The sequence below is a fragment of the Colias philodice genome, chromosome 21, assembly GCF_061535455.1.
Source record: "Colias philodice isolate Cphi_HAF_F1 chromosome 21, ilColPhil1 Martin Lab GWU primary, whole genome shotgun sequence".
NCBI lineage: Eukaryota > Metazoa > Arthropoda > Insecta > Lepidoptera > Pieridae > Colias > Colias philodice.
Window position 1 is genome coordinate 3,606,037 of NC_143106.1, and position 22,313 is coordinate 3,628,349.

At 33.1% G+C, this 22,313-nt stretch overlaps 4 protein-coding genes across 5 annotated transcripts; 2 read left to right on the forward strand and 2 right to left on the reverse strand.

Annotated features, from left to right (window-relative positions):
* Positions 1-2,618: 2,618 nt before the first annotated feature.
* On the forward strand, positions 2,619-3,708 carry ox (ubiquinol-cytochrome C reductase complex subunit oxen). The gene is made up of 2 exons (XM_089708609.1): positions 2,619-2,838; positions 3,596-3,708. The coding sequence occupies exons 1-2, from the start codon at positions 2,698-2,700 to the stop codon at positions 3,632-3,634; spliced, it is 180 nt and encodes a 59-aa protein (XP_089564735.1). The 5' UTR covers positions 2,619-2,697; the 3' UTR covers positions 3,635-3,708.
* Positions 3,709-5,482: 1,774 nt separating this feature from the next.
* Lztr1 (Leucine zipper like transcription regulator 1) lies at positions 5,483-14,999 on the reverse strand. 2 transcript variants are annotated; one of them, XR_016317320.1, is made up of 17 exons: positions 14,860-14,999; positions 14,444-14,600; positions 13,854-14,025; positions 13,424-13,560; positions 13,104-13,218; positions 12,683-12,846; positions 11,937-12,107; positions 11,274-11,415; positions 10,653-10,816; positions 10,077-10,252; positions 9,665-9,860; positions 8,892-9,046; positions 7,813-7,991; positions 7,283-7,409; positions 6,531-6,688; positions 5,903-6,154; positions 5,483-5,867 (listed from the first exon to the last, which is right to left on the reverse strand). XR_016317320.1 is itself a non-coding variant. In XM_089708558.1 (16 exons), exons 2-16 carry the CDS (start codon positions 14,584-14,586, stop codon positions 5,972-5,974), a joined length of 2,382 nt encoding a protein of 793 aa, XP_089564684.1. In that variant the 5' UTR covers positions 14,587-14,600; positions 14,860-14,999; the 3' UTR covers positions 5,483-5,971. The 2 variants fall into 2 exon arrangements, 1 of the variants encoding a protein (XP_089564684.1); XM_089708558.1 differs by having other exon boundaries at positions 5,483-6,154.
* Positions 15,000-15,523: 524 nt separating this feature from the next.
* LOC149478782 (ran-specific GTPase-activating protein-like) lies at positions 15,524-18,164 on the forward strand. Its single transcript, XM_089708411.1, has 4 exons — positions 15,524-15,672; positions 15,746-15,937; positions 16,346-16,580; positions 16,903-18,164. Exons 1-4 carry the CDS (start codon positions 15,661-15,663, stop codon positions 17,136-17,138), a joined length of 675 nt encoding a protein of 224 aa, XP_089564537.1. The 5' UTR covers positions 15,524-15,660; the 3' UTR covers positions 17,139-18,164.
* A 16-nt stretch (positions 18,165-18,180) lies between these two features.
* On the reverse strand, positions 18,181-19,656 carry wbl (endoplasmic reticulum protein 29-like protein wbl). Its single transcript, XM_089708410.1, has 2 exons — positions 18,940-19,656; positions 18,181-18,664 (listed from the first exon to the last, which is right to left on the reverse strand). The coding sequence occupies exons 1-2, from the start codon at positions 19,486-19,488 to the stop codon at positions 18,461-18,463; spliced, it is 753 nt and encodes a 250-aa protein (XP_089564536.1). The 5' UTR covers positions 19,489-19,656; the 3' UTR covers positions 18,181-18,460.
* Between the last annotated feature and the right edge of the window lie 2,657 nt (positions 19,657-22,313).

Genomic DNA, 22,313 nt, shown 5'->3' on the forward strand with positions numbered 1-22,313 from the left:
TTTACATATATTTGTTTCTTTCTATCTAAAGAAAACGTCGTAAGAAAGAATGAGATAGCTATAGACTACAAGCTACGTTTCAACATAGTCATGGCACCATTTTTACTATAGGTACGTATTTAGATAGATAGAAGGTGATAGTGATGGGATGTGCTTCAATCGATAAAATCGTGAATGCATTTTGCATTTACGGTTTCGTGAAATAATAAATAATAAAAAAAAAACAAAATTAATCATAAATTTCAGTTGAATACATTATTTGTTTAATCCTACGAATATAATAAATGCGAAATTATGCGAGAATGGATAACTTTCTCTTTCACTGCTGAACCGATTACAATGAAATTTTGTACATACACACATAGGATAGGTTTTATACCGGAAATCCCACGTGAACGGGAACTGTGCGGGATTTTCTTTAAAAACGCGGGCGGAAAGCTAGTATATTTTAAAATAAATTTTAAAACTTTAAATATTACTACATAATTTAAAATAAAGATCAATAAAGTTAAAGGAGTGAGGAGAAAGGCACAGTCAGCATGAATTTTAACAAGTTCATAAAAGGACAGTTTTAAAGAAAACATTTTCCTTACATCCTACTAATAAAGCGAAAGTTTGTGAGGATGGATGTTTGTTACTCTTTCACGCGAATACTACTAAACCGATTACAATGAAATTTGGAAACATTACTTTTGATCCCGTAAATCCCACAGGAATGGGAACTATGCGGGTTTTTCTTTGAAAACGCATGTATATTAAGTATGTATTTCAATAGTAGTTTCTCATCTATGAGAACTGTCATTTAATCAACCGTTTAATTTTCACATAGTTACACATTAATAGTAAATGTGTAAAAAAATTTCCAAATAAAAATTCACTCACACACAAATGTATTTATTATCTAAAGGAACAAAAAAAACGTAAGCGTAAGATTGCACAATTTTTCTAGAGTATCCATCTTGTTATCACGCAGGCTCGAAATGCAGTGAACACAATCTAGCAAATTTCGACGGCGTCCAATCTACACGTCTCATGTTTTATACCAATTTCTTATTTAGCTCTGGAAATCTAAAACAAAATGAATTTATTAATAATCTAAAAGAGAAACAACAAACTAAACAGATAAGTCAAATAAAACAACCACGTGGTATTTTTTATTTTCCTGCTGTAGAAAATTTACATCAATTATTTGCTACAACAACTACATATAAATCTGATATAAGAAACAAAATAAATAAATCAACGTTAATATGAAATAGATTTTTTGTCATAAATCGATAATATACGCTAGATGTGTTACAACACTACGGTGGTAAACAAAATGCCAAACTTGATAATATTGTGACATTTTTTAAAAATTATTTAATTCTTTTGTATTCCACAACCCCATAAAGTGGGTAAATGTTACAGTTACAACATAAACTTATAAAAAAGTGCTTGATAAAACCTTCAAATAGGGTTAGAACATAAATATTTATCAATTTGCTGAAAATCACTTACCGATGGAAAGATATTTTTTCATTGTTTTCATCCAAAACTCCCATTCGACTAGTAATAGCCGGTAGCTAAACATACAATAGTCATTTTAGCACACTGACAAATAAAAAGAAACACTATACACTTTATATTTTCTAAATATTTCGTTAAAAACACTTGACGCACTGAGCCCACCAGCTGGTTGGAAAACAAACTGACTGCCGGCGCGCTACGTTTGAAGACAGTGCAGATACTCTATCGCTATCTCAATCTGACTTATGCTGTTATTGACTTATGGCTGGTTCACACTTTGATTAGTGTGAGTGCAGGTGTTTAGTGCGAGTTCAGGTGTGTAGTGCGAGTAGTGTCCAATTGACTGCGAGTGCAGGTGATTAGTGCGAGTGCAGGTGTGTAGTGCGAGTAGTGTCCAATTGACTGCGAGTGCCGCTGATTAGTGCGAGTGCAGGCACGCTGCGAGTGAGGGGGAAGGGAGGGCGCGCGGGACGTGGCTACTCGCAGTCCACTCGCAAAAAAATAGAACACGCTTCTATTCACTTTACTACACAGCCTACTAAACACTCGCACTAAACAGTCGCTGTCCACACGTAGTACTACTCATCACCTGCACTCGCACTAATCAAAGTGTGAACCAGCCATAATGGCTGGTTCACACTTTGATTAGTGTGAGTGCAGGTGATTAGTGCGAGTGCAGGTGTGTAGTGCGAGTAGTGTCCAATTGACTGCGAGTGCAGGTGATTAGTGCGAGTGCAGGTGTGTAGTGCGAGTAGTGTCCAATTGACTGCGAGTGCAGGTGATTAGTGCGAGTGCAGGCACGCTGCGAGTGAGGGGGAAGGGAGGGCGCGCGGGACGTGGCTACTCGCAGTCCACTCGCAAAAAAATAGAATACGCTTCTATTCACTTTACTACACAGCCTACTAAACACTCGCACTAAACAGTCGCTGTCCACACGTAGTACTACTCATCACCTGCACTCGCACTAATCAAAGTGTGAACCAGCCATAAGAGTAAGTAGATTAGAAATATGTATTTTGTTCTGTCTCGATATAAGAACTCTATAGGTTTATTGCTCTGAGGGTTTATTCCTCTGAGACTCTATAGGTTTATTCCTCTGAGATTTTTATCTTCAGAATATTTGACACTTTGACATTTCATTTCGGGATATTGAATTTTACTTCGAAGGCATCGAAGAAAATTACAAAAATGTCCCTGTTTTCAACGCTGAATCGCTATGTTTTCAAAAGAACATCTACATTTGCTTTGGCTGTAGCAGGAGGCGCTTTCTTCTTTGAGAGAGCTTTCGACCTCGCCTCCGTTACGATTTTTGAAAGCATCAACAAGGGAGTAAGTAAATTGTTATGTAATTTGTATTTTTCTATTACTCTTCAATTAATTAGATTATTAGAGGATTATAAGGGTCTTAATTTATACAAGAAACAACAATCTAGCAGCAATATGTGTAGTTTTTAATTACCCCAAATTTTTTAGTGGTCAACTATATAACCTTATTACTTATTCAGAAATATTTTAATGTGTTTAATGCCTAAGTTAATCCTTATGGTTGGTTTACACGTTCTAAGTTGATAAGTAGTTAACTAAATTTTAATATATTTCAATCTATATTTCATTTATATTCATATTTTCCCTCTTCTAAAACCTCACTAATTACAAATTTAAACACAGAATTGAAGACTTTTTGCCTTTTTGGTCGTCCATCCTGAGTTTATCAAAGAGCTTAACTACTAAATATGTTTGGACAGCTACTTTTAAAAGTCACTTGTGTGTAAACTGTAAACCAACCAAATAGTGTTATAATGAATTTTATGTGGCCAACTGTTAAAATTAAAAGTATTCATTTTGTGTGTACATATACATTTTTGCATAGAGGTCTTGCAATTCCAAGTTTTATAATATAGTCAGTTATTTGATACTAGGATAATTTATAAAAATTATTTCAATCATATTAATTAATTTAAAGAATGAAATGACTGAAAATGGTCACCTTTTTTAAAAATGGTGAACCGAAAAAAAAAAAACAAACAGAACATAAAAATGTGTAACAACTATGTCTTATAATAATATTATTTTTCTTTGCTTTCAGAAATTATGGAAAGACATCAAGCACAAATATGAGGAATAAATAAAGAAAACCAACAATGAAATACATTAATTTATTAGTTACAATTGTAATTTAAATAAAATACATTAATTTTATATCTATATTTTTATTACATTCTAAAACTAAACACTTGACTAGATTCCATCTTCTATTTTGTAACTCAATATTTTTATATATTTATTTAGGAAAAAAAGAACAAGCCAGAAACAACAATTTAAAGCACTACATGCCTTGTAATAATTAAATTCAAGAGAGATTCAATCACTGAAACATCATAAAAAGTCAGATTCCATAAAAGTTATGTTTTGGAACCCATATAAAAATTATAAATGTTAATATTATAAATATGGGGTCTTCTATCTCAATACTGTCTGTACTATCTGTCTGTTCTAATTGTACAAACACATTTGTTTTGATTTCAAAATGAGTTATTAGAAACCATTACTTAATTATTATCAAGACATTATTATGAAATTTGTTAATTTGGAGATTATGAATTGACAATCAACCATTTTTAATAGGAATTCTATTAAAAACAATTCTAGATTATAACAGTAAATTAAGAATATGGTCATAGACCTAACACCTAAACTGAAAAAGTATATGAAATATAAAATTAATAAATCAATAAAAAATGCATGGGATGTGGTGAAAGAACAACTGGTATCTTTTCACATTACAAAAATAGATTGATCTCGAAGTTTTTTGTTTCATTGGCATTTCAATTTTCGAGCTTATAACTCACGATCTTCACAATAATGTGGTAACAATCAGAATAAACTCTTTAATTTATGGTCATTTAAGTTGTAGTTAAATATAAATAGTTAACTTCTATGATTAGTACACATAAATAATAATAACTATCTTCAATTAATGCTTAAAATTTTAAGATTTAATCATACAGATCCATAATTAAAAAAATAAATGTAACATCAGTAGATAAGTATTATAAAAACAACTATTAATCATAATTAAATCAGAAATAATCATATATAAAAAAAATTTAATCAGTATTAAATTCTAAAATAATTAGGAGGAACGACTTCCTTAAATATGAATTGTTTTTTTTTATACCTAAGAAATAAATATAAATATATTTGTTACAATAATTTATAACTACTAAAAGCGTTTCTTAAGGCTATCACGTAGGTAGTATACGCGCGTGAGATATTTGAATACTGTAAACTAACCGATTTTATTTCTATGTATATTAAGGGCAAAGGAATGAATTATAAAAAAAATTAGAGGTGTCAACTGTCAAGGGAGTCCGGGATGGAACGAAGTTCTATGAGGAAGAGAGATAGATAGAGAAACACGTGCACCCTGCACGGCTTGCAACTATAAAAAAAATTGTCGTTACAACTTTTGGTCTCAATTTTTTCGGCTAGCCCTCTTTTGCAACGCGCAAGAAGGAACTTCGTTCCAAAATCTTTATTGGCTGCAATACTGAGCATGAACAATTGAAAAGGAATAACTAAGTATTTTTAAACACAGCGAATGTCATGAATGCAAAATTGCCACAAGTAAAAATTGAACTGAATTAGTATTCAAAGATAACGTTTGAGTTATTTAAAATATCTTTATCAATGTCTTGTAAACTACTATGTAGGCGAAATATATAAATCTAAAATAATATACAATTAATAATTAATACAGGCAATTCCGATATGCCCCAAACAAATGTTTATAATTTCGAGCTATATGTAATCCAAAGCCAGAGATATATTTAAGTTCATTTAAAATTATCTTGAATTTTCTCCTATATTATCTTTATTTCATTACTATATGTACCAATACATTTTTAGCCATTATCTACATTTTGGCCAATCCATCCAGGATTGGCCAAAATGTAGATAATGGAAAGAAACTCTACAAGGAAAAAGCGTACATACTAGTATAACTACTACAATGACGGCTGTACTCATTATCCTCTACTAGTGTATTAGCGGAGGAGGAAGGGAGTACCTTACTATACCAACCGTCCACATACGTTACAAGGAAAAATTTATAATTTTCCTTTGATGTTGGTACTGTACTCATTATCCCCTTCGTGACTGTCAGCTGTCAAAGAGAAGATGTTCCTTACTATACCAATCCATTTTCAGCCATTATCTACTTTTTGGTCAATCTTGAAAAAGTACAACACACTAAGGAAAAAGGATGTTCATACCACTATAATTTTTCTATTACTTGGTACTCCTATGACGGCTGTAATATCCTCAACGATATTATCACTAGAGGAATCGGGGAATGCCTTACCATACCAATCCATTTATAGCCATTAATTACATTTTGGCCAATCCTGAATACACTTTAGGGAAGGGGAGTTATAATTTTCCTTTGGCTCTAATGTTCCTACTACTTGGTACTCCTATGACGGGTATACTCATCCTCTACAAGTGTATCAGCGGAGGAGGATGAGGGGAGGGATCGGGGTTGGAGGGGGAGGGGAGTGTCATGGCGAGGCTCTTCTGCTAAAGCCCAAATGATATCCACTAGGAGTGGCTGTGCTAAGTTCCTTATTGCGTCTTGGTGCGCCACCTGGAAGAGAAATATTATATAACTGATATATTTTTGTAAAAAGTTAAAGCTGCTTGATATCAAGGGACAAAATTATATAGAGTTTTTATATACATATATATAGCAAGGAGACAGAAGTCAGAAGATAGAAAGAGACAGAAGATCGCGAAGTTCGCATCATTTTAATTACATATTTACATTTAATTAAAAAAGATGCAATGAACTTGCAAGTATTTGACTGTTTTTCATCAAACATTGGACACAACACTTTTAAATCTTTATTTACGACTTTTGTGCTTACAGGTAAAACCTACAAATCCCAATTATCACAATTTTGTCCAAAATCTAAGTTCTTAAAAAGTTAAAAAAAAAACAAGTTTCATCAAAATATACTAACCAATTCAAAGTGGTGCACGATCATTTTCAACGCATATTCTTTGATATCGGCCGCACGCATTCTGTCCGCCGCTTGTAGTATTGCTAGAACATTCTCTGGGGACACGTTGCTTTGTAGATTGTGCTTGCAAAACACTTGCAGGCGGTTGTTTGTGAATCCTGTTTAAATGATGATGAAAATATTTATAATATCAGGAATATAAAAATATTTTTGAACTAAGTAGTTAAGTACTATTACAAAAATTTCAAACGAATATATGAATTGATAATAATTCAACTAGACTTCGTTTAGAAGCGCTTTTGAATCGTTTAAATACGGAAATAATTATTTACCACGTTTTTTTAGCAATTAGTTAGCAAGTCCCTATTTTTGTAACTTTGGTTAATTTTTTGTTTACAACTAACTCGTACGAAATTAACTTTTGTTACAAAAGAAAGGGACTAGTATACAGATGGCCTCAATAATGTCTAAAAAATAAAAAAAAATCTAACAAAAGTATTAAAAAAAAGACGGGTTGCACTCCGGGAGTGCCGGCAGAAGTGAAAACTTGATTATTAACGTTGAGCATGTTTGATATTTTGGAATGGTATCCGTCTTACGCTTTTTCGATCAGGTCACGTGTCCTGACGGGAGTTTAAGATTTTATATCCATTACAGAAAAAGTGCTCAACGCCGCTAAAGAAGTTTTCACTTCAATATACATCTGTATGCTATAGTTTACAATTTCATTATATATAAATTAAATAAATTACCATAATAAATCGGGGCTTGGAAGAGATAAAGCGAGTCCTCTGTTGGCATGTTGGTGTCACCATAGTAGATGTATCGCAGCAGCGAGTCGAATGCCTCTTCAGATGGCACCGTATCGCAGATTTGAATCTATTTGACATTTATTTATTTAGATGGTATGAAATAAGTAGTTATAGAGTTAAAATGGGAGATCTAAGACACTTAAAATTCTCAGATTTAGAAATTTTGACCTATAAAACATAAGAACGGAACTTATAAAATAAAAAAAAAGCTTAAAATAGTACAAGGAAAACATATGTACTTAAATATCTCACAAATCCATACTAATATTATAAATGCGAAAGAAACTCTGTCTGTCTGTCTACTATTCAATCACGCCTTAACTACTTTACCAATTTGCATGAAATTTGGTATAGAGATATTTGGATACCCGAGAAAGGACATTGGCTACTTTTTACGGGAACTATGCGGGATTTTCTTTGACTGCGCGGGCGAAGCCGCGGGCGGGTCGCTAGTCTACAATAAAACTCACATTAACAATATTGTCGTGCGGCGAGAAAGACCGGAACATAGCCTCAAAGTACGCAGCTCGTGCGGCCAGTATGGACCTGTGAGCGGGTCGGGCTCCCCCCCCCACACGCAGCTTCACGTCCGCCAGCTCCGCGCCGCCGCCTGACACGAACACGCACATGTCCTGCTCGAGGGTTGTACCTGAAATGTTTTGCTTTTTATTGGTGGCCAGTTTGAATATTCATCTATACATATAATAAATCTGTAGAAGGGTCAATTCTGTACATTGAAAATATTGAAAAAATAAATAGCAGGGGGTGTTACTGGATCGATACCAAACCCAAATATGTGATTAAAAAATTTTTGTCTGTCTGTCTGTCTGTATGTGAAGGCATCACGTAAAAACTAACGGTTCGATTTCGATGAAACTTGGTATAATTATACCTTATTATCCTGGGCATAAAATAGGATACTTTTTATCCCGGAAAAATACGTAGAAGTAAATAAATCTTAATTTTTCCGCGCGGACGGAGTCGCGGGCGGAAGCTAGTTATAAATAAATTAATAGCTTATTTGAGCGGATGTCACTAAAACCTGTCCAATAAAAGGCATAGTTTACTTGTGTGTACTGTTTAGCTATCGATTTAAATGTGTTGATTTTGGCGACAGCGGTTTATATACGAATTATGACATTATAACACTTCTATGTGTCTTGTTATTTAGATTTCTATGGAAAATACACATGTCCTGAATGATTTTTTTTGGTGGTGGCCAGTTTGACAGTTTGATAAAGAATTAAATTGTCAGAATATTAATTGAATAGCATTGTGCTTGAAACGTTTTTTTATGAACATTTTGATTTTGGCAGAGAGAATAATCAGCTGCGTATTAAGCCCAATTTGTGCTTGTTTTTATTAATTTATTCTCACTTTACGAATTTGCATAACATAATAAAACATTCATTATTGTTTGTGTTGTTATCGTTAATAAAAAAAGTTATTGAGAAATTTGGCAAGTGGTTCATCTATGTATAGTTTCTCTATGGTGAGTGGTAAATCTATGGATTGTCTATGGTCATATCTCAGAAATTGTGATATTTACCAATAATCTCATCATCCACATCATGTTGCGCAGTGGCCGGGTTCTTGCTCGGCTGCTGCCTGCGGCGGATCACTTCGACCATCAGCTGCTGCTCCATGCGCTCAAACTCCGCCGACATCACGATCGGCGTGAAGTTGTACTCTTTTACCACGAACCTGGTGGTAGGTTTCTAGTGTTATTTTTTTGAAAAACGTGTTTTTATTTATACAAAATCGTATAGAAGCTACCAACGTTGACAAGAGAGAATTTTATTATAGTTGGTTCTTTGATATACTGTTTCTCTTCCTATTTCGGTTAGAGTCCGGGCTGTCTGGCTGGCCGCAGTGGTTGCGTTTATTAGTGCGAATCTTATCTGCACAGGAAAATATCCGTAATTTAAAGTCATTTATTGACGCGTAATTTTTAATCTTCAGCCCGGACTCTAACCGAAATAGCAAGAGAAACAGTATATCAAAAACCCAACTATACTAAAACGACTTTTTTAAAACGTTAATAGCTCCCGTACCAAAGCTTATTTACATAGTTAAGCTGTTTTATGTTTTAGCAAAAGCTTATTTGTTAAATTTTTCTGATTTGTATTATTTTATGCAAAAAATCTACTTGTTGACCTTAATCCTTCAATCTTTCGTGATCCTTCATGTTCCTGTAACACAAGTTGGCGCGTAGATAGCGCGTGCAAAACCCGCGTAGCGCCGGCAGCACGTTCTCGTAGCACAGATTAACGCGTAGATAGCGTACGTAGCACCCGTATGCTTTTTGGAAGCGCTACTCACCTCAAACAATATTCTTTGATACAATGCAAGCCCGCCTGGTGCGCGGCGTGTAGCGCGGGCAGCACGTTGCCGTAGCACAGGTTGGCGCGTAGAAAGCGAGCGCACAGCCCGCGTAGCCGCGGTATGCTCAACCGTAGCGCAAGCCGTAGCACCTCCATGACTAGCAGAATCGTCGCTGGGGATGCGGGGTCTTCATCTGTAATGAGTTTTTAACTAAGTAACTTCATTTTCGAATAGATAAAAAAGGCTTTTTTCAAACTGAAAAAGTCTGCAATTTAAATTTTATTGCCTTTATATATTATGTTTGATGTTTTTGACCTTTATTTATCGTATCTAAAATCGAAGATGAGGAAAAATATCATATTGTTATATTGGCCAAGAAAAAAGTCAATAGACAATTATAGCGTCCTACCTTTTTCAGTAGGATCGATCCGATCTGTGTAAATGTAATTGAGCACCATGCGGAACGCCTCTGGTGTGGCCTCTGGTAATAAGACCGTGAGCTGCGGACGAGATTTGTACGAAAATTCTTCTTCTGCTTCTTCTTCACCGGATGCAATGCGTTTCGCTAGTTCTTCACGCGCTTCCCTATAAATCAATTATAAATATTGATAAATTTAGGCATAAGAAAAAATAAATAAAAAATTGCTGAAATTCCTATTAAGTATATTAATTCATATACACATACATAGTTTGTAAGATATTTATTTAGTTTTTTCATAGCTTTTCGAATCGGTGGTAAACGTTAAAAATATGTTATGACGATTCAAAAGTGCTTCTTGAAGAAGTTTAATCGAATAAATAAATGTTTGAGCTTGTGGGTTGGCGCGCCTTTTTTTGTGCACGCGTGTGTGTGTGTGTACTGAGTGTATGTGTTTGCTGTAGAAATTCAAATCATTAGTTGTGAATCTTTTTAAGAATATGCAACATAAATTGATATTCGAATCTGGGAATTATCCTAGAAGTATCAAATTGGGGCTCCACTCACTTGATCTTGGCCCGCAAGTACTGGCTGCGCGCGGCGAGCATCGCCTGGTGCGCGAACACGGCGGCCTGCTCGCCGCCCACCAGCAGCGTCACGTCGCAGAACTGCTGCGACTTGAGGATGCGCCCGAAGTCGTCGTGCAGAGTGCACCGCGGGAAGTTCGATAGCTAACAATTATCATAATCACTACATAGTATAAAACAAAGTCGCTTTCTCTGTCCCTATTTCCCTATGTCCCTTTGTATGCTTAAATCTTTAAAACTACGCAACGGATTTTGATGCAGTTTTTTTTAATTGATAGAGTGATTTAAGAGGAAGGTTTTAGTATATAATTTATTAGGTTTTAGACAAAGCGGGCGAAGCCGCGGGCGGTAAGCTAGTATGGGAATAAATAAATATGCTTATCTGTTATCAGATGCTAACCGCTATACATTGAAGTGTGGTAAGTAATATTACTGTAATAAACTGACCTTTTTATACTAATAAAAATTCACTGTTCAAATGCAAAACTTGTAATTTAGAATTAAGTTAGTTAGTAAGTAAATTCAGTATAATTCATTAATATTTAATTTCAATTTTATAGACAAGTGCAAATTTCCAACACATTTTATTTAAGTGACTTACCTGGAAACGATAGAGGTCGCCACTCCTAACATTATTATCCACAGTACCACCAAAGATGTACAGAGCGTCTCCCATCACCGCGCCCGCGTGGAAAAGACGGCCTGATGGGATCTGCGAGTCAGGTGCTGGGTTCACCACTGACCTATAACAAATGACGTTGCTGAGTAATTTCAATATGCATTTAAAGTAGGCATGCCGTAGCAGCTTTTATCACAATAATATGTGCTTTTGAAATATTCTATTGCTTGATCATTATCGATAAGAAATATTTTTCATTTAGACTACCTCATTTTATACTGTCATGTCACCTTCTATCATTTCCATATAGACTTACTATTAAATAGATTATGTATACTGCAGTCTAGCTGTTTAACACTCCTGGTAAACCTATTTCTTTTTCCGAAAAAAAAAATTGGTTGTCTGTAAAGTCGGTTTACTGACGATAGTTGAACGTGACAACGTCCGATTGTGCTTCTTTGTCGCTCGTTCCGCGCTCTCGCTAGCACTTCAAGCCTTTCATGGAACGCCTCAGAGCGAGGTAACGCCGCATGAGTCATGTTTTTTCGTGCGTGCAGCCGGCTCGATCGAATTAAAAGACGTTGCCACGTCAAAAAAAAAACCATATCCACACACATAAAGCCAAAAAAAACTTCGTAAACTCACCACATCTGCGTGTCCAGGTCGTAGCAGTGCAGGTCGGAGGGCAGCGTGCTGTCCGCAGCGCCGCCGAACACGTAGAGATGTCTCGCGTGGTGCACCATCACGTGCCCGTAGCGACGCGCGGGGGCGGGGCCTGCGCTGCGGAGTAGGTGCTCCGTGCATACGCGGCTCCAACTGGTATGTATTGACAAATTATAATTAATAACTCAGGCCCCGTAATCACAGACACAATAGAAAATCTATTGTGTCGTGGACCGATCGGGCCGTTTGGGGCTCAATGGGTTAATTTATTTGAAATTGTGGTACATATATTAAACATACTTTGCATTATGGTTAGTTCGTGATATTACGCAGTATGCAAGCATAATAAATAATGTTGATTGTAATTCTGTGGATATGAATGTAAATGAATTATGGAAGAATGAAGAAAACATTCTCCCATTTTTTAAAATAAAGGACATGTTTATAAGTGTTAAAAACTTTTGTTGACCAAATGAAATGGGCTTTTTTAAGTTATTGCATAGCTTCTATCGCGGGCCTTAAGCGCGGGGACCAAATCCAGAAATTCCGTAACGAAAAAATCTCACACTCCCCACTCCGACGGGCACGGAGGTGTGGCTTGAAGGCAAAGCATGCAATAGCTTTACCGCGGCAGTCCCCGAGTGCCACACGTCTTTTTTTTTATTTATACAGAATAGCAACCAGGATAATGTCAGAAATAAAATTTTATTTCAATAAATTTTACTTACGTGTGAGTTTCGAAATCAAATTGGAAAAGCGCATTTGTGATTTTGGCGCCACTTTGTCCACTGAAGACAAACATTTTATTGCGCGCAACTGCTACTGGAAAATTGCAGCATGTCGGGGGACATTCACCCTTTTGCTCTATGCGCTCCCACTGATGATTCTCACCCTGAAAGTTTAATAATAATTAAAATTTATACAGTTAGTGGATAATTATTAATATATTTTATAATCTTATAATATATCCTATTACAAACAGGAAAGTTGTGTTTGCATACTACATATGTACAATCTAAAAATTACTGTACATTCATTTTCTATCTCTTTCACCTAATATAGCATCATTTCAATACCTTTATATTGTCTATATTTTTAACTGGGTCTTGATATATTATGCGAGTAAAATATACATATATTTATAATTACCACTAAATTACAAGTCCACATGTCATTCAATCTTGCGTTGCCATCATATCCAGCAAATATCCACAATTTATCATCATACACAGCTGCACCATGGGCTGATCTTGGTACTGGCTCTCTATAAACAATATAAATCATTTGTTGAACAAAAAGAGAATTATAATGTATTTGTACGGGCCATGACCAGTCTCCTTTTTAGAATAAAACATGTTTATACAGATATAAGAAATAAAAAAAAGCAAAAATTTGGTAGCAGCAGAACATAATTAAAATTAATTTTTATTTCAAACACTAAAAATGTAATAATTAAAGTATGTACATACTGTCCTGTAAACTTCCACTGAACCCACTGTGCACTTTGAAACTTGTATTCAAAGAGATCATTCTTATTTGTAAGGTTCGAGTTGGCCAGTATATCTCCTGTGTAGCCACCAAACACAAACATAGATGAGCGATGCACCTGTCAATGTATTTTTCCACCTTATATAACTAAAGGAATAAACTACAGAAGCATAAAGAAATAATTAATTTCTCATCTAAATATAGATCTGATTAATCTATGCGCTTTATTTCAGCTATGTATATAATATATATAAGAGAGTAATATGTTAAAAAATACTATATCTGTATTGTACAAAAAATAGGAATAAAAAATTTATACCTGCTTTTTGTACAGCGTAGTGTATAAAAATAACTTAATAATTGTAATGAAAATACTGCCAATATAATTTTTTTATTTAAATCATGACATACCACTGCAGAATGGTGATATCTTGGAGCAGGTGGGGTTCCCATACATCCAGTTTTTGTCCATGATTTTTCTTTTATATCAAACCTTATTAAATCATTTAACATGGACTTTCCATTATCACCTCCAAACACATATATTGCATCTTTATAAGCAACTGCAGTATGTTTACTTCGTCTGAAAAAAAAATGATTGCCAGTTTGTAGTATATCTATATCATATAATATCATTAGTATAAAAGTTATAAAACAATAGATGTGAGTATGGTATTTACTATTTTGTATTTATATTTTAATAATAAAGTTTACATTTGAATCAACTTTTTGAGTATAAGAAGTATGTATTATTTTTAGCAAATTATATTTTACTAGTGGTCCGCCCCGGCTTCGCCCATGGTACATATTTCGCAATAAAAGGTAGCCTATGTTCTTTCTCAGGGTCTAAAGATTATCTGTGCCAAATTTCATCAAAATCGGTCCAGTAGTTTATGCGTGAAAACCATATATACATACATACAAACCTTTCCTCTTTATAATATTAGTATAGATTTCCACACATAATTTTTTTACAGTGAATAGTATTTATTAAATTTTACCTGGCTCCAACAAATTCATAGCATTCAGACATCCTTTTCCATTTATGGACTGTTTCAAATGGCCCAAACTCCATTCTTAAACTTATATCCAGTTCGTTTGGATTGCGTAGTTGCTCTGTTATCATTTTTGCTATGTTTTGCATCCTCGCGGATTTATCTAAATTGATTGTAAAAATATAAATAAATATTTATCTTTTTCTCATGTCTATATCATATTAGACATTTACAGTCCAATTACAGCGGACTGAGTTGAATGGTACAAAACTAGACCAATAGTCCGGATATTGGATTTACAATTGAGACCATCGTTATGATTACAAAAAGCATAAAAATAAACACAAAAATAGGTCGGTGAAACATAGGTAGGCTAATAACACATTTTCAGTTTTATCGATAAAAAAACTACAATGACTTACCCGAGGCTTTGAAAGAGGAATGTTGGGAAGACAGGGTGAAAGAGTTTATTTTACCTTTACAAATAAAAAAATATTTATCGGTATTTTACAATATTTGTTTTTATTTAGCAAGAAAGTTATCAACTTCTGACAATTCACAATTGACAGATTCTGACAGATTTGTTGAATACAGATCCACAGACTACAGAATACCCAGAATACAGATTAAGTCATCTTACAGAGTATAACCTAACTACAGATAATATTATGTGGACACAAATCATCATGTTTTTTTTTTTTATGATAAAGCATTCCATTCACCCACACACATAGATGTATGCACGATGTATGTATTGTTCTAAGAAAGAGAAGAAGAAGAAAAGAAGAAGTCTGTTATAAAGGTGAAAATATGCAGAATAATTTTGCTCTAATTATCGAATTCCTGAGAGGTAAAAATATATAAAAATTTGTAACACCTTTTTTATATTGCAATTTACTTGTAAATTTTAATTGAAGTTATCTTAGAAGTTATTGTATAAATAAAAACATTCCCAATATGAAACTTTTTCCAGATGAATTTGAGCTGAAAGCTATGTGATTTCATAATAAAACATGATAAACTAATAAATGTTGTTTGTTTATTTTAATATTTTATGGTGGCATCACTATGTTTCATGTCACTTCAATCTTCATAATTCTTTTGTCTTTGGAATTAAATAACGAAGTTTGTTTCTTTTGTAATTTCTTAATTTTTTGAGTAGCAATAAAATCTTATTATTTGTTAGTCTAGAAACTAAATAAATATTTTATTTGTGTAATAAAATGTCTTCTCCGGTAAGTTTTTAGCTAAGCTATTGTATTTTCTATTGTACAATGTAGAGGTATTGTTTGATGTTTTTGTTTGCAGGTTGAGGATAGTGTGAGGCGTAATAGCGAGAGCGAAGCTGGTGATCCTGACACGCCAGAACATGATCCTCATTATGAGCCAATTGTCTCCTTGCCGTTAGTAGACATCCAGACAAACGAGGAAGATGAAGAGGAGCTCGTGAAAATTCGCGCCAGACTCTACCGATATGATACCAGCGACCATGAGTGGAAGGTTAGCGTTCTTCCATCTCATTTTATTGTTCTCATGAGACAAAAGAAAATATTTCATTGTTAGAAATATGTTTACAATTATTAAAAAAATGACATAGAAGTATTTATTGAATTACTTTAATATTTAGTCATAAGTTGTTAATGATCATTCCTACTATCAGTTAATTAATTGAAATAGTTTTCTTAATTACAATCAATGTGTAAAACAATATTGTAATTTAGGTTAATCGGTAATGATTATTTTCCATTGTCAGAACACTATTGGGTAAAACAATAAGTTTTAAATTTAACTTACGAACATTAATTAAGTAGTAAATAGAGGACATGCTATCATATTCTGGATCTTTTAAAATCACTACTTTGTTTAACCATGTTATTAAAATAATTTACATTGATGGTAATTTTTCAGGAAAGGGGCACAGGAGACATCAAATTATTACGCCATAAAATTAATCACACTGTAAGAGTGGTCATGAGGAGAGACAAGACACTGAAAGTGTGTGCTAACCATTTTATAACTCCCGATATTAGAATGAATGTGCACTGTGGATCTGATAAAGCGTTCAATTGGTCAGTGTTCGCTGACTACGCAGATGAGACTATGAAACAAGAGTTACTTGCTATTAAGTTTGGGAATGCCCAGAGTAAGTATAGTTTTTAAATATCTTATTAATTTACCTTGCAGATGGGTGAACTTATGCATATTAAAGTCAAAATTAAATTTGTAAATTAAAATGAAGCTAAGATTTATATTATGTAAATTTAGAATATAATTTATCATTCTAGATGAAATTTTCAGTAGAAATAAAATTCAATTAGTCAGAGCTTTGAGAAATAACATTCATATACATGAAAGGAGTATAGTTCTTTGAAGTTATATTATATATATTATTGTTCTCTAGGATAAAAATATGAGAATTCAACCCACTGCATAGTCACTAATAAAAGTTTGACTGAAATTTACAGATGCCGAACTATGGAAAGCAAAGTTTGCGGAAGCCCAAGAAATTGTTAGAACAAAATGTAGCCTCTACACTCAGGACGCATCGTCAGACGATGAAAGCAGTATCACTAGAAGTGAGGATACCGACACCCCTGAACCAAAAAGTGTGGACAAAAGTCAAGATCCAGAAACAAACGAATCTGATGGTGTTGTGCTACAATTAAAAGAACTGAAAGTGGATAGTGAAAAATCTGAATAATTTTAATCGGTTTAAAACTAATGTTATGTGAAATAAGGATGTGGTCTGTCTGAGTCTATATTATTGTTGCAATATTTTAAATATTAAATGTTTATTATCAGTCTGAATGTTTTGTTAGTACAGGATTTTATGTTCAGTAGACAAATTGTGCAAGAACAGGGTACCAGGTGCCACAAATATTCAGCCATAATATAAATTCTTAGAAATTTTCTCTTATTTTAAAAGAAAAGTCCATAAAAGTTTTATCCACTTTTCATTCCTTTTTTTTTACACAATGATAAAATATATTTAACATCTTCAATGCAAATATCAATTTCCTGAACACACAAATCCATTAACTTCTTAGATAAATGAGGCTTGATATAATGTATATTCAAATTATATGTGCATAATAGAGAGAGATGAATGTATTTTTACAAACATACATAATAATCCTGTATGAATATGGACATCTTATTTACAATTTGACTGCTTTATGATAAGTAATAATAATGTTATTCATATGTTGCAGTACTGGTTCACATAAGACTGTTCAATATCACTGCCAATTATAAGATTCTTTCAGACAACTATCCTTTTGTGATTTTAAATTTCCATAGGTTTTTAATGTTTATTTCTATTTGCAAGTCATAAGTTTTACTTAAAATAATTCATAGCATTTTCTGAAGAGTAATCTTAAGGTTAGATTTACTTTTTTATAATTCCTTTGCTAGGATAATACTTATTGTATAGATTTGCTGACTTTGTGATAATGGGATTTGATGAAATCAACAAGTAACATGTGGAGTATTTGAAATTTAGTACTTTTTATATGACATATCAAGATAGAGAATAGTTTGTAACCACATAAGAAATTTAAATTTGCTTCGAACATCTAGCATATATTTTGTGTTTTTCACTGATGAAATAGTTTTGTATATAGATGTAAGTTTTATGATAAATTTGTTATCTTACATTACACATGTAATAAATTCTTATGATTTCATTACACGGAAACAGGAAATAAAACAAAGAAGTTTTCTTTCACACCTTTATTTCTTTAGTGTACAACTAAACCACACTGTGCATATCACTAATACATAAAAATATAATTCAATTAAATTAAACTTATGAAAACACAAACTATCAAACAATTTCTCTTCATAGATTTATTATAAAGAAATGAAGATATTCCTTATAAAGGAAAGAAACGAAATATATTGCTTAAAACATTTAAAGTGATATTGCTTTCTCATCAATAAGTCACTCAGTCATAAAATAATTTGATATATTAAAACTTAAAAAATTTGGAATGTGTAATTATTATATGATAGTGTTATTTATTACAATTCATCTTTGTATTGAACTTCATGCAATTGAAACGATTGAAGAATATTAAGTCTATGGCCCATTTCTTGTTTCTTTTCATCAGATAATTTCCCGCTCATCACCTTCTTGATTCTTTGGTTTTCAGTCTTAACAAATTCATCACCCTTTTCTAGAATTTTCTCCATAATCGTCTTGTAAATCTTTCCAGTATTTGCATTCTGAAACATTTTAAAATGATTTACACTAATCTTTTTATATTCAAGTACTAAATTCAATTGTTACAGTTAAGAGGTCTTGATTTTAATTGTAGTGAAATTAATGCTTGTATATTATAATATATATAGCAATTAACATCTTATTGGCCTTCGCAAAGCTAAATTAATGGTTCTGCTCCAAATTGCGCTAAATTGTAGTAATAAACACATCCACTAGGAATAAATTTTACGATAATGTAGGAGATAGATATAATTCAGAAGAATTTCATGAGACTTACCTCTTTGGCTAGTTCCTTCAAGGACACCTCTACTTTTTTCAAAACATTACTTCTTTTCTCCTTAGCAGATTTCATAAATTCAATAGCAAGCATGTCCAGGTCTCTTATACAACCAGGGAGGCTTAAATAAATTCCAGTGTTTTGTCTTACAAAACGCCGTAACTGATCTGTTGTAAATCCTTGACTATCATCAAAAGTGATGGGTTCCTCCTTTCCTTTAAGAAACAGTTTTACGACTGGAAAGTTCTCCTTGGTTGCACCATACTTTCTAGCGAGCTGTTCGTTGTCCTTCTCCCCGTAATCCTTTACACCGACTTCAGCAACTACTAGTTCACTGACGTCCGTTGCTTCTTTGGCTACAGCTACAAATGCATCATGCTTGTCGCCATAAGGAAATGCAACATCAAACTTTACTAACGACGCAGAGAATGCATTAATTATTTTATTAAAAGAAAAATCATCGAGTTCGATAGACCCACTTGATGCAGACACTTTATAAGCGGCAGGAACAGTAAATAAAATTGAGAGAAATAGTAAAAATTTCTCCATGTTGAGCGTGCTTACGAACAACTTAACAATATGATAACAGTTACCTACTAGAAAAATCGGTCGCTTTTATTGAAATATTTAATTATCGCGTTTATCTAAAAGCCGATGTTAAAATCGAAGTAACACAAATCACAATAGACACCTCTTCTGTCGCTGTCACAGTTTTATTGACTTTTCTCGAGTTTGACAGGTGGTATTGAACAGGTAAAATTGGTTTTCATTGCCTCATCATTGGCACATCAAAATAAATATGTATTTATCAATATTAATTATATTATAAAGTTATGTAAAAAAAATATATATTTTCATTACGATGTCAGAAGTTTAAATTATGCGTGTTGTCCTTTACAAACTTACGATAAATATTAGGTGCTAGAATAATGATAAATTTTATGCATGCAATAAAAAGAAACAACGTAGTTTGATTAAAATAGCCGTGGTGAGCTGTGATTGGTGCATAAAAATATCGTTTGTTTTCTATTACAATTTTTGTAAAGCCCATTAACTTAGAATTAATCACATAATATACATATATTTTTATTTGTTAAAGGTATATATATTTATTTGTTACTATTACGCAGTTCATTAAAGAAACGAATCTTCAATGGCGGCCAAAGCTGACACTGACGTATGGTAGGGTCAGCAAAAAAGAAAATAAAAATAACGTAAATGGATAATTATTTTATTAATTATTTCAAATTGTTTGTTGACAAACTTTTTTGTTATGGTATTTGTGTATTTATAGTTATGAATTATCATATTTACGTATACAGAATGTAACAAAATCCCCATAATACTTGTAATGAGCCCATAAAACTGAACATCTTTTCCCAAAGAACATATTTTGTCAAATTCCAATAAAACATTATTTACTTTCGCAAAAACATTTCAATTGTCATTGTAAATTTATGATAAAAACTATTATAGGGAAAATCAAATACATTTTAGTGATTTTATTTTTCCATTTTTTTTGGCATGCCGCACTGTGTTTCATTAGATCAAAAAAATTTCCCTGTGCTGTTTATTGTATTTATCGATCAAGGGATGTATTTACAATGTAAGAGTAGAACACCCACGTGTCAATTTCTTATACTTTTTTTTTAATAAAATGGCAAACTTTAGGTGAATTTTTCATGAAAAATATTGAAATGTATTCTGAAATCGTAACTGTCTAAGATATTTATTTTAAATAAATATAGACTTATAAAGCATCTTTGGGCGCATATTATCCAGTTTTTATTTTTTGAAAACTACCTCCGAATACCGAGAAATATATTTTTTTCAGATTTTCGTTTTTATTTTTTTTCTCCCTAAAAACGCAAAAGTGCGGCTTGTCACTAGCATAGAATTATTGCTCGTAATATGGCCTATCACTCATAAAAAAACCACGCCGCACTATTGCGGTTTTTAGAAGGAATCCAATTTCTAAATATAGTGTAAGGGTTGGCAATAAATTTGACCATCATTCTTTTTATTTTGTTTTGTAATATATTTTTTACCATATTACAATAAATGAGATATTTAGGCATGAAATCTAATGACCTGCTTGGAAAACCTTTTTTTAATTTTTTTTTATTTATACTTTATAAGCAAGTGTTTGAGGATTTTTTTTTTCGATGAAGAAGCTTGCGATGTGATAAGTATGTAAGTTATATCAGCTCTTTTTATTCCTTGTATATCCACACTTAGAAGAAAAAATAAACTTGTTTTACCTTTTTGCGACAACCCTATGTTGTGTTTTTTGACCTTTTTGAAAATGTCGTATTCTTCCCAAAAACCGCAATAGTGCGGTGTGGTTTTTTTATGAGTGATAGGCCATATTACGAGCAATAATTCTATGCTAGTGACAAGCCGCACTTTTGCGTTTTTAGGGAGAAAAAAAATAAAAACGAAAATCTGAAAAAAATATATTTCTCGGTATTCGGAGGTAGTTTTCCAAAAATAAAAACTGGATAATATGCGCCCAAAGATGCTTTATAAGTCTATATTTATTTAAAATAAATATCTTAGACAGTTACGATTTCAGAATACATTTCAATATTTTTCATGAAAAATTCACCTAAAGTTTGCCATTTTATTAAAAAAAAAGTATAAGAAATTGACACGTGGGTGTTCTACTCTTACATTGTAAATACATCCCTTGATCGATAAATACAATAAACAGCACAGGGAAATTTTTTTGATCTAATGAAACACAGTGTGCCGTACGGCCGAGTGTAAGCGAGAGGGAATGATAAGCGCCGCCATTGAAGATTCGTTTCTTTATTGAAAAGTAAACTACCTGTTACTCGCGGATTCACCCGTGTGTTCTAAAATTCCCATGGAAATACTTCATCGCGGTAAAGAGTAGCAAGTAGTTACAACAACCTTAATTATCTCTCTACGTAGAATCCTATCGCTAGGCTACAGAATAAAAAGCTACAGTAGTCAGTATGTTTTTTTTGTTAGTTTGTCTTTGTGTCACGTCGTAAAGGAGCTTTTTAATGGTACCTATTATTTCCGTATCTGGAGACAGTTTTTAAACTAGACAGTGATATTAGTCAATTTTTACCGCGGAACAACATCTCATTCCTATGTGATGGGAAGGTCCATCATGATAAGCATTTGAATCACTCAGTAAAAAATATGACATGTTCAATGTTCATACATAACCGTTAACTTTCTTTGACCAAGCGAGAGTAGCCGAGGGCATTTAAATATAGGTCAAATGGGAAATGGGAAGCATTTTGCCTGCGCAGATGACGGATTCAACCTGTGGTTGGATTCAACGCACACTGTGCAGGTGTGCGGAGAAAAGCACGTGTACCTACGCGGTACTTTTAATC

Coding starts and splice junctions, on each gene's coding strand:
- Lztr1 (XM_089708558.1), bottom strand. CDS start 14,586: ATGCAAAACATAGCAAAAATGATAACAGAGCAACTACGCAATCCAAAC. Junction 7,992..8,891: donor TGTGGATGATGAGATTATTG/GTAAATATCACA, acceptor AAAACATTTCAG/GTACAACCCTCGAGCAGGAC. Junction 6,155..6,530: donor TCGTGCACCACTTTGAATTG/GTTAGTATATTT, acceptor TTTCTCTTCCAG/GTGGCGCACCAAGACGCAAT.
- LOC149478782 (XM_089708411.1), top strand. Junction 15,938..16,345: donor CCAGCGACCATGAGTGGAAG/GTTAGCGTTCTT, acceptor GTAATTTTTCAG/GAAAGGGGCACAGGAGACAT. Junction 16,581..16,902: donor TAAGTTTGGGAATGCCCAGA/GTAAGTATAGTT, acceptor TGAAATTTACAG/ATGCCGAACTATGGAAAGCA.
- wbl (XM_089708410.1), bottom strand. CDS start 19,488: ATGGAGAAATTTTTACTATTTCTCTCAATTTTATTTACTGTTCCTGCC. Junction 18,665..18,939: donor TGAAGGAACTAGCCAAAGAG/GTAAGTCTCATG, acceptor AAAATGTTTCAG/AATGCAAATACTGGAAAGAT.
- ox (XM_089708609.1), top strand. CDS start 2,698: ATGTCCCTGTTTTCAACGCTGAATCGCTATGTTTTCAAAAGAACATCT. Junction 2,839..3,595: donor TTGAAAGCATCAACAAGGGA/GTAAGTAAATTG, acceptor CTTTGCTTTCAG/AAATTATGGAAAGACATCAA.